The following is a 15,218-nucleotide window of genomic DNA, read 5'->3' as shown; positions in this document are numbered from 1 at the left end:
AGGTGCTCAGCAGTGAGAAGCCAGAGCCCTAACCACTGGATCACCAGGGAATATCTAAGAAAGCTTATCTCGAAAATTTTGAGCTCTAGGTAACTAGCATTGCTTGGAAAACAGGTGTGATTTTCAAACTGTTAAGTATAACTTTTCTTTAATAATGCTGTTAGGGAAAACATGAAATTGCTGTGTGGGTCTGATTTAAAATGTGTTATTGAAATGAGGTTAATTTTATTGATGTGTTTGGGGATTCAAGGTTTCAATGATCATCATTTGTCATGATTTTTGTCATAATCTATTCCACAAGTTTCTAAATAACTGTAGTAATACATTTGTTTTATTTACAGAGGTTCAATCCCCAAGTGCTCACAGATCCGTCTCTTGTGACAACTCAGAAAGGAATGTGAGATAAATGAGTCCCAGTGGTACTTTCTCATGGAGATGGCATGAAATCTTTCTTCAGGTTCTCCCAGGCTTTCAAATGAAGATCTTGGGAGAGGAAAAAAACAAACAAACAAACAAACAAAAAAACTCACAAATCTCCCAAACTCTCTCTCTATAAGGGAAAATCCCATTGCTGAGGACTCTTTTCCAGGGAACAGCTACCAGGAGCACGGTCTAAATTGCATGTTTATTTGTAAAGCTCCTGCCTCAACAGCATGCTTATCTCATTTGCAAGGTTATTTGTCAAGTTTCTCTCCAGCAGTGAAAAACCTGGCTCCACTACTTAAAAGCCATTTAATTACTTGTTCGGCACCAATATACAGGTACAGCCTTTCAGAACTAACTTGGACCACCATGAGAAACAGATTTATAAACCAGAATGCAAAGTTTATATTCAGTTCCTTTTGTCTGTAATTTTACAATGACTAATCAAAGAACCATTTTCCAAAGTTACTCATGACAGTAAATCTCCCATCTTCAGTGTGATTATGCCATACATTCATTATACAGTTAAATACATTTGTATGCAATTTTTCCTGGCATTGTCTGGCAATCTCACTAACTTTTCTCTCTCTACATATATATAAAATTTAGTCTTTGCAATATGCAGTTCTATGAATTTATGATAATTGCAGAGAGTTAAATAACAATCCCCTTGGTAACATGCAGAACTGTTCCCTCACCTTAAAAATTCCCTTAATGTATCTCCTAGTCAAATACTCTCCCCTCCCCAAAACTTTGATCAACTGAACTGAACTCTTTCTCCTAAAGTTTAAGAAATGGAAAAATAAACTTTTCCCTGGGAAAAGCCCTTGATGACATATATATATATAACCAATGCTGAAATACCTTTATAAAAACTCAATCCTAACAAGTTTTGGTCAATAACTCCTCTTTATGGTCATTTGAATTCAACTAATGTATTGGCATGCAGGGATTTATACAAAAGATTTCTACTTAGTTAATTTTCCAACAGCCGTATACCAAGCAGAAGTCAAGCCATTTTACAGTTAAACATAAATGAGATCACAACATTTTTCCAACTGCATTAACCATGTTTGTCATTTAAAATAAAATACAAAATAATTATGTAATTTACTAAGCATAATTCATGTTAATTCATATAATCCTGATTGATGCTGACAGATCATGATCATGTCAAGCTGTGAAATGCAAGGATTTGCTACATTTCCTGTTCACTGAACCACATATGTCAATGCATCGTGTGCAAACAGTGTTAGATACTAACACTGCCACTCCCCTGCAGCCATTATATTAAAGCCCATAGTTATTTCATAGAAAACTACACGGTAAAATTTATATTCAAAATCACTATACAAAGCAGACAAATCCCTCATTGTATCCTCAGAAACCACATGCAGGATAGTCTGGTTATCCATCATTGATCCAGAACCTGTAGAGATGCAAACTCTTCCCTGCTTTGGGCCTCACAGTTTACATCAAAAGTTTTACTGATCCTCTCATTTATGTCAATTAGGTTCACTATGTGTAACTGAAGTTGTGTTTTTGACCTCCTATCTGAAACCTCTGCAAGATATAATTAAAGTGTCTGGTGAATTTTCAGTTAATTGCTGGACACCCTAAATTATGGAGAAGGCCAGAAAGAAAAACACCAATCCTTGGAAGAAAAGTTATGAGCAACCTAGATAGTATATTCAAAAGCAGAGACATTACTTTGCCGGTTAAGGTCCGTCTAGTCAAAGCTATGGTTTTTCCAGTAGTCATGTATGGATGTGAGAGTTGGACTGTGAAGAAGGCTGAGGGCCAAAGAATTGATGCTTTTGAACTGTAGTGTTGGAGAAGACTCTTGAGAGTCCCTTGGACTGCAAGGAGATCCAACCAGTCCATTCTGAAGGAGATCAGCCCTGGGATTTCTTTGGAAGGAATGATGCTGAAGCTGAAACTTCAGTACTTTGGCCACCTCATGAGAAGAGTTGACTCACTGGAAAAGACTCTGATGCTGGGAGGAATTGGGGGCAGGAGGAGAAGGGGACGACCGAGGATGAGATGGCTGGATGGCATCACGGACTCGATGGACGTGAGTCTGAGTGAACTCCGGGAGATGGTGATGGACTGGGAGGCCTGGCGTGCTGCGGTTTATGCGGTCGCAAAGAGTCGGACTCGACTGAGTGACTGAACTGAACTGATGTTATTAAATCAAGAGACATAGAAGTCATGGTACCTAATCTTTCCATCCATCTTGTTGGACAAGAATGGATCATACAGATGGGTAAATTAAGGAACAAGATCAGATAGAATATAAACCTGTGCCAAATGTCTAAGGATAAAGAGTTTCTTCTCTTGTAACCAGAACAGAGAAAGGGCAGACAACCCCAAGCCTCAGAGTAACCAGGGGAGGCTTCTTAAATGAGGAAAGAATGAACCTGTGGAGAAGAGAAGGAAGGTCTAGTAGAGCCTTGATTTTTGTAAGCTCCCAGTTTCACCAAGTCCATGATCATATTTCATTTCTTTCATAAGCTACAGCCAAACACGAGGATTTTTTGCCTCTGCAGTGACAAGCGGAGAACCATGGGGCCATGTTGAGGTGCAGATGAAAGCAGGCTGGCTTCTAACTGAGTGGCTCACGTGTCTTCCCCTGGGTGCAGGCCTCAGATGGATGACAGAAAAGCACAGGCCATGGAACTTCCAGGCTGCTCTCAGATAGAATCAGGGTTCTACTGCATTTAAAGATGGGGAGATTTAGTGTGAGGCACAGAGCGGTGACTGATGGAGAGTCTGGCTGGACTAAAGGTGAGAGCTTGTGTAAGAAAGCTACAGAGAACCAGGTCTGCCAGAAGGGTGGTAATTTAATACTAAAGAGCATTGAAGTCATGCACAATGCAAAAATTCAGGGGTAATTATTAGGACTTCCCAGGTGGCTCAGTGACAAAGAGTCTGCCCTCAATGCAGGAGACACAGGTTCAATCCCCGGGTAGGAAAGATCCCCTGGGGAAAGAAATGGCAATCCACTCCAGTATTCTTGCCTGGGAAATCCCATGGACAGAGGAGTTGCAAAAGAGTCAGTTACAACTAAGCAACTCAAAAACAACAAAATTATTTTTATTGGGCAGACTAGTGACATGCACAAAGGTGTCCTGTGGAAATACTTGAATGGAAGTGGCACACTGAAAGAATTGGAGGGAAGAGAAAACTAGAGTCGGGCAGATGAGTTAGGAGGCAGATGGTATGAGAGGACAGAGACAGCAGAGACAGAAAAGAATGGGCAAATCAGCAAGATTTTGCAGGTAATAGGTTTGGTGGCGAATGTACCAAGACTGAAGGAGATGATGAAAATGGAGGAGGAGAGAGGATGATGGTTTGAGGAGGACCCCTCAGCTTTGCAATACTGAAAAATGGCTTTCTACCTCCACAAGTCCTGGGTGATGTTTCATGGGCAACATACTCCATGATCTCATAAAAAATTTTTTAATTTAAAAAATTGTGGTGAAATGCTCATAACATACAACTTACCATCTTAACTATCTCTTGAGTGTGCAGTTCAGTAGTGTTGAGTACATTCACATTGGTGTGCAAGGAATCTCCAGAATCCTCATCTTGCAAATCTGAAACCCATTAAACAACTCCCCGTCTTTCTCACCAGCTCCTGTCAACCACTCTTCTACTTTCCATCTCTCTGAGTTTAACTATTCTCATACACTATTTGTTTTTGTGATTGGTTTATTTCACTTAGCGTAATGTCCCCAAGGTTCATTCATGTTGTAGTAGGTGTCAGAATTCCCTTCCTTTATGAGGCTGAATATAACATTCTATCGTATGTTTTCTTTATCCATTCATCTGTCTACTAATGGACAGTAGGGGTAACCTTCCACCCTTGAACTATGGTAAATAATGCTGCTACTAACATAGTGTGCTCTATTCTTTGGAATATACCAAAGAGTGGAATTATTGCATCATATGGTAATTCTTCCCTGGGCTTCCCTGCTGGCTCAGATGGTAAAGCGTCTGTCTACAATGCAGGAGACCCGGGTTCAATCCCTGGGTCGGGAAGATCCCCTGGAGAAGGAAATGGCAATCCACTCCAGCACTCTTGCCTGGAAAATCCCATGGACAGAGGAGCCTGGTAGGCTACAGTCCATGGGGTCGCAAAAAGTCGGACACGACTGAGCGACTTCACTATGGTAATTCTATATTCAACTTTTGAGGCATTTCCATACTATTTTCCATAGCAGTTGCACCATTTACACTTCCTCCAACAGTGCAAAGGATTCCAATTTCTCCACATCCTTGCCAACACTTATTTCTTTAATTATTTGTTTTTATTTATTTTTAATAGTAGCTCTCTTAATTGACAGGAATTGGCCCATGGTTGGATATTAAGGATGTGTTATTTCTTTCACTAGGTATAATTCTCTCTGCCATTTAGGAAAGCATTTTGGACTACACGGGCTTACGAGTGACTCTGAAAGGGTGAGAGCGTTGGGAAAAGAAAGTGAAAATGTTAGTCGCTCAGTCACGTCTGACTCATTGTGATCCCATGGAGAGTGTTGAGTAGGCTCTAATTTGTAGAGGAACTCATTCCCACACTTTGGTATATCCACTTACAAGCATCAACTTTTTTGTGACACTCTTAAGTTATTGCAACATAGCAGTCAGTTTGAACTGAATTTTCAATTCATAACGGTTTCATCTTACACACCCACTGCAAACAACACACACTTCCCTGAATTGGCATTGGAAAAAGGAAAGCAAAAAGCAAAAAGACAACAGACAGCCCATCACGGAACAAGATTTTATATTGTCCCAAGTGGTTCAATCAGTGACACTTATTGGAAACAATGTCCCTCTTCATCTACACAAACTCTGCAGCCCAAGGTTTGGAAACCAGGCCAGAGCATCTATCACTCCGCTCTTCTGTAGGTATTTAGTGATTATATCTCAAGAGTGATTCCTGCTTGTCCCAGTTGGTCACACAGTAGCATCCAGAGAAGAAAAGTTATAGCCATGAAAAATTTTATTTTTTTTGAGGTTTCGTTTATATAAATGTTGGCTTATTTTAAAGAAAATGTGTATGTGTTTTCCAGCAAAGAGTTGATGTCTATAGACCACTTAAATAGTATTCCAAGTACTCACTGGATCTTCAGGCCCCCAAGGGCCACGGAAAGCTGAGGATGCCAAATGCTGGCCTCCTTGACTATGGTGGGAATGATCTCTGTTCATCTCCAAGGCAAACCATTCAATATCACAGCAATCCAAGTCTATGCCCCAACCAGTAACACTGAAGAAGCTGAAGTTGAATGGGTCTATGAAGACCTACAAGACCTTTTAGAACTAACACCCAAAAAAGATGTCCTTTTCATTATAGGGGACTGGAATGCAAAAATAGGAAGTCAAGAAACACCTGGAGTAGCAGGCAAATTTGGCCTTGGAATGTGGAATGAAGCAGGGAAAAGACTAATAGAGTTTTGCCAAGAAAATGCACTGGTCATAGCAAACACCCTCCTCCAACAACACAAGAGAAGACTCAACACATGGATATCACCAGATGGTCAAGACCGAAATCAGATTGATTACATTCTTTGCAGCCAAAGATGGAGAAGCTCTATACAGTCAACAAAAACAAGACCAGGAGCTGACTGTGGCTCAGGTCATGAACTCCTTATTACCAAATTCAGACTTAAATTGAAGAAAGTAGGGAAAACTGCTAGACCATTCAGGTATGACCTAAATCAAATCCTTTATGACTATACAGTGGAAATGAGAAATAGATTTAAGGACTTAGATCTGATAGATAGAGTACCTAATGAACTTGGAATGAGGTTCATGACATTGTACAGGAGACAGGGATCAAGACCATCCCCATGGAAAAGAAATCCAAAAAAGCAAAATGGCTGTCTGGAAGGCCTTACAAATAGCTGTAAAAAGAAGAGAAGCAAAAATAAAAGGAGAAAAGGAAAGATATAAGCATCTGAATTCAGAGTTCTAAAGAATAGCTAGAAGAGATAAGAAAGCCTTCTTCAGTGATCAATGCAAAGAAATAGAGGAAAACAACAGAATGGGAAAGACTAGAGATCTCTTCAAGAAAATTAGAGATACCAAGGGAACATTTCATGCAAAGATGGGCTTGATAAAGGACAGAAATGGTCTGGACCTAACAGAAGCAGAAGATATTAAGAAGAGGTGGCAAGAATACACAGAAGAACTGTACAAAAAAGATCTTCACGACTCAGATAATCACGATGGTGTGATCACTCATCTAGAGCCAGACATCCTGGAATGTGAAGTCAAGTGGGCCTTAGAAAGCATCACTATGAACAAAGCTAGTGGAGGTGATGGAATTCCAGTTGAGCTATTTCAAATCCTGAAAGATGATGCTGTGAAAGTGCTGCACTCAATATACCAGCAAATTTGGAAAACTCAGCAGTGGCCACAGGACTGGAAAAGGTCAGTTTTCATTCCAATTCCAAAGAAAGGCAATGCCAAAGAATGCTCAAACTCAATTGAACTCATCTCACACGCTAGTAAAGTAATGCTCAAAATTCTCCAAGCCAGGCTTCAGCAATACGTGAACAGTGAACTCCCTGATGTTCAAGCTGGTTTTAGAAAAGGCAGAGGAACCAGAGATCAAATTGCCAACATCTGCTGGATCATGGAAAAAGCAAGAGAGTTCCAGAAAACATCTATTTCTGCTTTATTGAGCATGCCAAAGCCTTTGATCAAAAGGAACTGTGGATCAAAAGGAACTGTGGAAAATTCTGAAAGAGATGGGAATACCAGACCACCTGACCTGACTCTTGAGAAATCTGTATGCAGGTCAGGAAGCAATAGGTTGAACTGGACATGGAACAACAGACTGGTTCCAAATATGAAAAGGAGTACATCAAGGCTGTATATTGTCACCCTGCTTATTTAACTTCTATGTAGAATACATCATGAGAAACGCTGGATTGGAAGAAACACAAGCGAGAATCAAGATTGCTGGGAGAAATATCAATAACCTCAGATATGCAGATGATACCACCCTTATGGCAGAAAGTGAAGAGGATTTAAAAAGCCTCTTGATGAAAGTGAAAGAGGAGAGCGAAAAAGTTGGCTTAAAGCTCAACATTCAGAAAACGAAGATCATGGCATCTGGTCCCATCACTTCATGGGAAATAGATGGGGAAACAGTGGAAACACAGTCAGACTTTATTTTTGGGGGTTCCAAAATCACTGCAGATGGTGACTGCAGCCGTGAAATTAACAGACGCTTACTCCTTGGAAGGAAAGTTATGACCAACCTAGATATCATATTCAAAAGCAGAGACATTATTTGCCGACTAAGGTCCATCTAGCCAAGGCTATGGTTTTCCTGTGGTCATGTATGGATATGAGAGTTGGACTGTGAAGAAGGCCGAGTGCCAAAGAATTGATGCTGTTGAACTGTGGTGTTGGAGAAGACTCTTGAGAGGCCCTTGGACTGCAAGGAGATCCAACCAGTCCATTCTGAAGGAGATCAGTCCTGGGATTTCTTTGGAAGGAATGATGCTAAAGCTGAAACTCCAGTACTTTGGCCACTTCATGCGAAGAGTTGACTCATTGGAAAAGACTCTGATGTTGGGAGGGATTGGGGGCAGGTGGAGAAGGAGACGACAGAGGATGAGATGGCTGGATGGCATCACTGACTTGATGAACGTGAATCTGAAAACTCCGGGATTTGGTGATGGACAGGGAGGCCTGGTGTGCTGTGATTTATGGGGTCACAAAAAGTCGGACACGACTGAGTGACTGGACTGAACTGAATGCATATATATGGAATTTAGAAAGATGGTAACAATAACCCTGCATGTGAGACAGCAAAAGAGACACAGATGCATAGGACAGTCTTTTGGACTCTGTGAGAGAGGGCGAGGGTGGGATGATTTGGGAGAATGGCATTGAAACATGTATATTATCATATGTGAAACAAACTGCCAGTCCAAGTTCAATGCATGATACAGGATGCTTGGGGCTGGTGCACTGGGATGATCTGGAGGGATGGTATGGGCAGGGAGGAGGGAGGGGGGTTCAGGATGGGGAACATATGTACACCTGTGGCGGATTCATGTCTATGTATGGCAAAATCAATGCAGTATTGTAAAGTAATAGCCTCCAATTACAATAAATACATTTATACTAAAAAAATTATGGAGAAGGCAACAGAAATTGCTCTATATTGGAAAAATAAACATAATTCCACAGTTCCTTTCTCCCTCATCACCCCCTCCCACAAACCCAACAAAAACTGTTTCAATGTAGAGAATTATTGTTTCCATAAACATGCTGTCTTTGTCCATTCAAGCTATCATAACAAAATACTATAAAAATGAGTGGTTTCTAACAATAAAAAGTTATTTTCTCATTATTTGGGGGGCTGGTAAGTCCAAGTCAAGGTCCTGATCAGTTTGGTTCTTTGTAGGAACCTTCTTGCTGAATTGTATGTGGCTGCTATCTAACTGTGCTCACCTCACATGGCCTCTTCTGTGTGTGTGTGTGTGTGTGTATCAGAGAGTGTGATGTTTGTGCGTGTTTATGTGTAAAGAGAGAGGGAACTAACTAGTGTCTCTCCTTATAAGGCCACTGATTTATCATGAGGATCCCATTCTCATTATTGCTTCTAACCCTAACTACCTCCCTAAGGACCATCTGCAAATATCATCACATTGGGTTTGGGCCCTTGATCTATGAATTTGGGGAGGATACAATTCAGTTTACAGCAGACACATTGTTTCCAAGTAAATTTTAAAACCATCTTCTATCTGTACACCCTTGTTGTAGACACAGAAGAGCTAAGAAAGCTCTCTGGGAGAGTGTTTTTAGACTAGGTCACCAAGGAAATCACGTAATGAAGGAGAGAGACAACCTAAAGAGAAAATGAACACTTCATGAACATTTCAGAGAATAGGACAATGATGTTCAGAAATAGATTCTTGGAGGAGTTATATATTTATTTATTTGAAAGAGATGTAGTTAGAAAATTCACAAGGTAATTTTTATCTTTCTTCCAAGGATAGATTTAAATTCTTTTGTTGAACAACAACAACCACATAACAATTAAAGCAACAAATAAATAAGAGTAATTCAAAAACTAGAAAATCTTAGGGAATGATATCAAATGCAGAACTGTACATCTGAAGTTCTTCAAAACAGAATAATAATGCTAATTGATCTCCAGCCTGCCTTGGGATCCCTTTGGGGTGTGGGCTCTGAGCTTTCTGATTATTTTACTTGCCTCCTACTCTAAGTAAGAAAGAACCCTTGGGATATGTCAGTGACAAAACCTTGCAGTTTCCTGCTGCCCAGACCTATTTGGAGAAGAAATAGGAACACAGTCTGCCCAGGTATAGTTTAGAAGAGTATATTTAAAAATTGGGATACAAATGATAGTTTTAAAATGAATTAGAATAGAATAAATTTTAGAATAAAATATTTTGGATGACATTTTGGAAACAAGGGAAAGAATATCTCCTCTAATCTTATTTCAGTTATGCATGTGGTATTATAAAAAATGCATATTTAATAGTTTGGGATGAAAAAAATATTTGAAATCTCAAATATTTTGAGATTCAAATATTTAAAAAAATTTGAATAAGGATAGAATCTATTCAAACATTTAGACAAGTTAGGCACTTAACTGATTAGATTGCAAACTATGTCAAGACTCCTTTCCATTTTAGCAAATCTAGTCATTTTACCCAGAATGAGAGATAAGCACATTAAATTAAATCATCATTGTGACCCTTAACATATTTGATACAAATAAAAGTATGAATTATGAACAGGGACATAAATCGGAATAGCATGATAAAATTAACGTTTAATTCATTATCACCAAGCATGTAGAAGGGGCTATATTAAGAAATGAATAAAGAATTCATGACTCCCACCCATGGAGTAGACAATCTATCAAAAGAAGAAATATAGAAACAGATGGAAATCATAAATTATATGTAAATATATTATGTATAAAATGTTTCCACAACATAAAAATGAAAACTGGTAAGTAGCAGAGGAACTAGAATTTAAAGAATTCTCTTCCCAGGAAAGGTTGAGTTTTGATAGGCTTTGAAGAATAAATAGGATTTTTTCTTCCAACTCTTTAATTACCATTCACCTGATAGAGATAAGTATAGGATAAAACATACAGGAAGTAGGGAAAAATGGAAAGTCATACTGTAATTGAGGATTTCAGCATAAGAGATGTGAGTATATAAAATCTGAATATAAAATATCTTGAGTTAGATCATAAAAGATCATATATAATATACTTTCAAATATATTGTCAAATATATGCATGTGCTACCTTTAAGATAAGATAAAATGGCATATTGAAGCATGTTTAGTTGCTAAACAATGAACTCTTAGCTGCTGTCTTGGAACTAATAAACCAAACTTCCGATAAAATACTTGCTTAATTATTTTAAAGTGGAATTCATTTATTCGTGGGACCACTAACTAGGCTTTTAAACACTCTGATGACTTGCTTCATGTATTGATCAATACCATCAAAAATTATCTTCTTCCCATAGAAAGCTGTAGAAACATCCAGACATGCACACTTAAAAATTATTTTTGATTTTGATAAAATAGATACCACTTTAAATTAGGAAATTAAGGAACAAACTGAATTTTTGACATACTAAAATTAACGTATTTTGAGGGTGACAGAGCATTCAAATAAAGATCTCCCAGTTTCATTCAGGGTTATTTCTGCTGTGTCTTGCTTGGCATAAGTCTCAATGGAATGGCATTTTTCAACATTTATCTGTTAGAAAATCAGTTGTTACTGAGACTCTATTGTATTTTTTTCTCATAGATAGAATAGAATAAGTGAAATAAAATATAAATTTTACATTGACTTTTTAATTTTTATTGGAGCATATTTTTTATTGATTTACAATATTGTAATTTCTGCTGAACAGCAAAGTGACTCAGTTATACATATACATCTATCGACTCTTTTGTAGGTACTTTTCCATTTCAGAGTATGGGGTAGATTTTATATACTCACATCTCTTATGCTGCAATCAACACAAGATGGGAATATAAGAATCAGAGTAGGACTTCCCTCGTGGTCCAGTGGTTAAGACTCCACCTGCCAATGCAGGGGACATGGGTTTGATACCTGGTCCAGGAAGATCCCACATGCCACGGGGCAGCTAAGCCCATGTGACGCAACTACTGAGCCAGTGCTCTGCAACAAGGAGAGCCAGCAAAATGAGAAGCCTGGGCACCACACAGAAGAGTAGCCCTGGTCACTGCAAGCTGAGAATGCCTGAGTGCACTGAGGAAGACCAGGACAGTGAATTAAAAAAAAATTATATTTTTAAAAATAACAACCCATGAGGTAGCCATAGTCCTTCATAAAGTTGCCCATTTTCAGCATTTGCATTATTAACACATTTGTGAAGACTGTGTAGCAATCAATGGTGGCCTCCCTGCAATAAGTACTGAGTATAGAATAGATGGCTAGTGCATGCTGTTCACTGCCCTGTCAGCACTGCAACAATGTGGGGTTTGTATCACATATGCAAGTCTGTCAGAGTGATGTCACTGCAGGGGGTTCATTTTCCTTTATATTATTAATGTTAGGATATTTTTGATAAAAGCAATAGCTTTAATGTTTTGAAAAAAATAATGTTAAATTTTAAACAACGTAAGAGCTTTGAGCAAAGAGTCAGTGTGGACTGAATCCTATCTACAGCTGTTAATTTCATAAAATGCACTTGATTTGGTTAGATAAATATGTCTCTCCTACAAAACATCTCTGTTTACTCTTTGTCCCATCACCAGACTCAAGGATGCTAGCACTTTTACTGTTAGCATTTTCATGTGGATAATACCAACTGCTTTAAAGGATATTAAGAGTTGAATTTAATTAAGTTGGATTTCATTATCCTCTCTTCATCCAGACATAGTGAAGACACATGATCCAGATAAACTGCACTGAGGTGACAGAATTTGTTCTCGTGGGCCTCACGGATCGGCAGGAGTTGAAGAGGCCCCTCTTTGTCCTGTTCTTATCCGTCTACCTCTTCACAGCAGCAGGCAACCTGGGTCTGATCCTAGTCATCAGAACAGATTCAAGACTCCACACGCCAATGTACTTCTTTCTTAGTAACTTGGCTTTTGTTGATTTCTGTTATTCTTCTGTCGTTACACCCAAAATGCTGGGGAATTTCTTGTACAAACAAAATGTTATCGCTTTCAATGGCTGTGCCGCCCAGCTGGGCTGTTTCCTGGCCTTCATGACTGCCGAGTGTTTGCTACTGGCTTCCATGGCCTATGACCGGTATGTGGCCGTCTGTAACCCTCTCCTCTATATGGTCGTGATGTCCCCAGGCATCTGCGTTCAGCTTGTGGCTGTCCCCTATGGCTACAGCTTCCTGGTTGCCCTATTTCATACCATCCTCACCTTTCACCTCTCCTACTGCCATTCCGATATCATCAATCATTTCTATTGCGACGACCTGCCTCTTCTCAGGCTCACCAGATCAGACACTCACTCCAAGCAGCTGTGGACTTTTGCCTGCGCTGGTCTCATGTTCATTTCTTCCCTTCTTGTTGTCTTTGTCTCCTACGTGTACATTGCTTCCGCCGTCCTGCAGATGCGCTCCGCTGCAGGCAGACGCAAGGCCTTTTCTACCTCTGGTTCCCACATGCTGGCAGTCACCATATTCTACGGGACCCTCATCTTCATGTACTTGCAGCCAAGTTCTAATCGTTCCCTTGACACAGATAAGATGGCCTCTGTCTTCTACACAGTGATCATTCCCATGCTGAACCCTTTACTCTACAGCCTGAGGAATAAGGAAGTGAAAGCTGCCCTGAAAAAAGTCATCATGAATAGAAACCAGGCTTTTATGTTCATGAAATTAAGAAAGTGACTTGAATGAATAAAAACGGAATTTTCTTCACAGTCTGATTTTTCCTCTTAAGCTACCAAAATACCTATTCTTAATACTGGATTTCTACATGTATGTTCATTGTGCAATAAAACTTTCTAAAGGTTTTCACTTAGAATGAGATTTCAGATATAAAAGTGCCCATTAGAATTTTTTGCCAATTCTCTCATTTTCAAATGAAATTATATTAAAAAAATAATTCTTTGTTCCATAAGAATTTATACCAATGTTTTTTATTTCTCAAATGAATAATCGCATAACAAACCATTATCTGGATATATAACTAGTTATAGGACAAAGGTTTCACCTTTCCACCACTTTAAAATCCCTGGTTCAGGATTCTCCAGTTCCATTAATCATATCCCATATGAAGAACAAAGAAGCGCATTGTACTTCTTTCCCTGATTTGCTAGTTTCTTCGAAAAATAAAATGTTATAAAACTATTCCATAAATCAAGTATAGCCAATAAAAATAATTTTAAATTAATGAATGAATTAATAAAACTTCTCCATATTTATACATTTAACAAATTGTCTTTATTTATTTTTCAAATTGTCTTTGTTCAGAAGAATAATACATCCGAAGTTTACCTAGTCACTTTAACATGGCCTGGCACCTGGTTTGATCTCTGGAGACTAATTTTTAAGTGAACTTCTTTTTTTAAAGCCTATGAGATCTTGTTATATTTTTTCAAGGTATCTAAAAATGGTGTAACTCAAGAATGGAATCCCAGGGGTATCATATATTCTAAATTAATATACACAAAATAATTGAAACGTCCTAGATCATTGTCCAGTAGCAAGGATCCTATGCAATTATACTGGGCAGATCTCAGGCAAGTTGGTCATCACTGGATAAGGTATAGTTTATAACGTGATGAGCACACTAGCCAATGCAGCCTAGCTTGGGAAAGAACACATGACTTGTAGTCAAAGGATGGACTTGAACTGTGTGTGGGCTTCCTGTAGCTTATTTGTCAATTAAATAAGGACAGCATTACAAAATTTGGAGTCTTCTAAAATACTGAATACACAAAAGAGTAATAATAAATCATAAGCATTTGCACATCATCTCTCTTGCTAAAGAACCTTAATTCTAGTCCCAACTATGATATAATTGAGAGGCCAATTTATAAATGAGGATTAACATAGACAACAGATAACTTCGATATACGTAGATAGATAGATATAGATATACAGGTATGCGTATTTAATTTCAGATAAGTGTAACAATAATTGAACAGTTTGCAATTACACAGAAAATGGTTTTGAGTTTGTAATTTGCATATCATTTGAATATATATTAATGAATGTATATATGTGTGTGTGTGTGTGTGTGTGTGTGTGTGTGTGTTCAGTTGCTCAGTTATGTCTGACTCTTTGCAACCCAATGAACAGTAGTCCACCAGGTTGCTCCGTCCATGGAATTGTCCCAGCAAGAGTACAGGAGTGTGTTGTCATTTCCTACTCCAGCGGATCTTCCTGACCAAATAATCGAATCTGTATCTCCCACATCTCCTGAGTCGGCAGGCAGATTCTTCATCACTAGCACACCTGTGAAGACCATATGTGTGAGAGTGTGTGTGTATGCCATTTGAATGTTTAATGCAACATAACCAGAGAAAGGAAATATAGTACACATTTTGGTGAATCATAGAGATACAGGGTTGACTTAATCTACAGTTCTCAAAAGTTTCTTTTTTTGTCTTTGCTTTAAACACATTTATCCACTATTTGAACATTTCAGTGGTTCCTGCAGCAAATTTTGAGTCTCTAGTCTATATACTCAAAGCCTGTCATTAATGTCTTTGAATTCACACTGTCCTGTCTTGGCAAGATGGAGTTTTTACCAGGACACAGCTCTTCAATTAAAGACCA

At 38.7% G+C, this 15,218-nt stretch overlaps 1 protein-coding gene across 1 annotated transcript; it reads left to right on the top strand.

Annotated features, from left to right (window-relative positions):
• The first annotated feature begins 12,362 nt into the window (after nt 1-12,362).
• LOC120877025 (olfactory receptor 1044) lies at nt 12,363-13,322 on the top strand. Its single transcript, XM_040259329.1, has one exon. It carries the CDS (start codon nt 12,363-12,365, stop codon nt 13,320-13,322), a length of 960 nt encoding a protein of 319 aa, XP_040115263.1.
• The last annotated feature ends 1,896 nt before the right edge of the window (nt 13,323-15,218 follow it).

This window comes from Oryx dammah, unplaced genomic scaffold (assembly GCF_014754425.2).
Source record: "Oryx dammah isolate SB20612 unplaced genomic scaffold, SCBI_Odam_1.1 HiC_scaffold_17, whole genome shotgun sequence".
Lineage (NCBI taxonomy): Eukaryota > Metazoa > Chordata > Mammalia > Artiodactyla > Bovidae > Oryx > Oryx dammah.
Note: the sequence above shows the minus strand (reverse complement) of the source record. Positions and strands in the feature narration are given on the sequence as shown.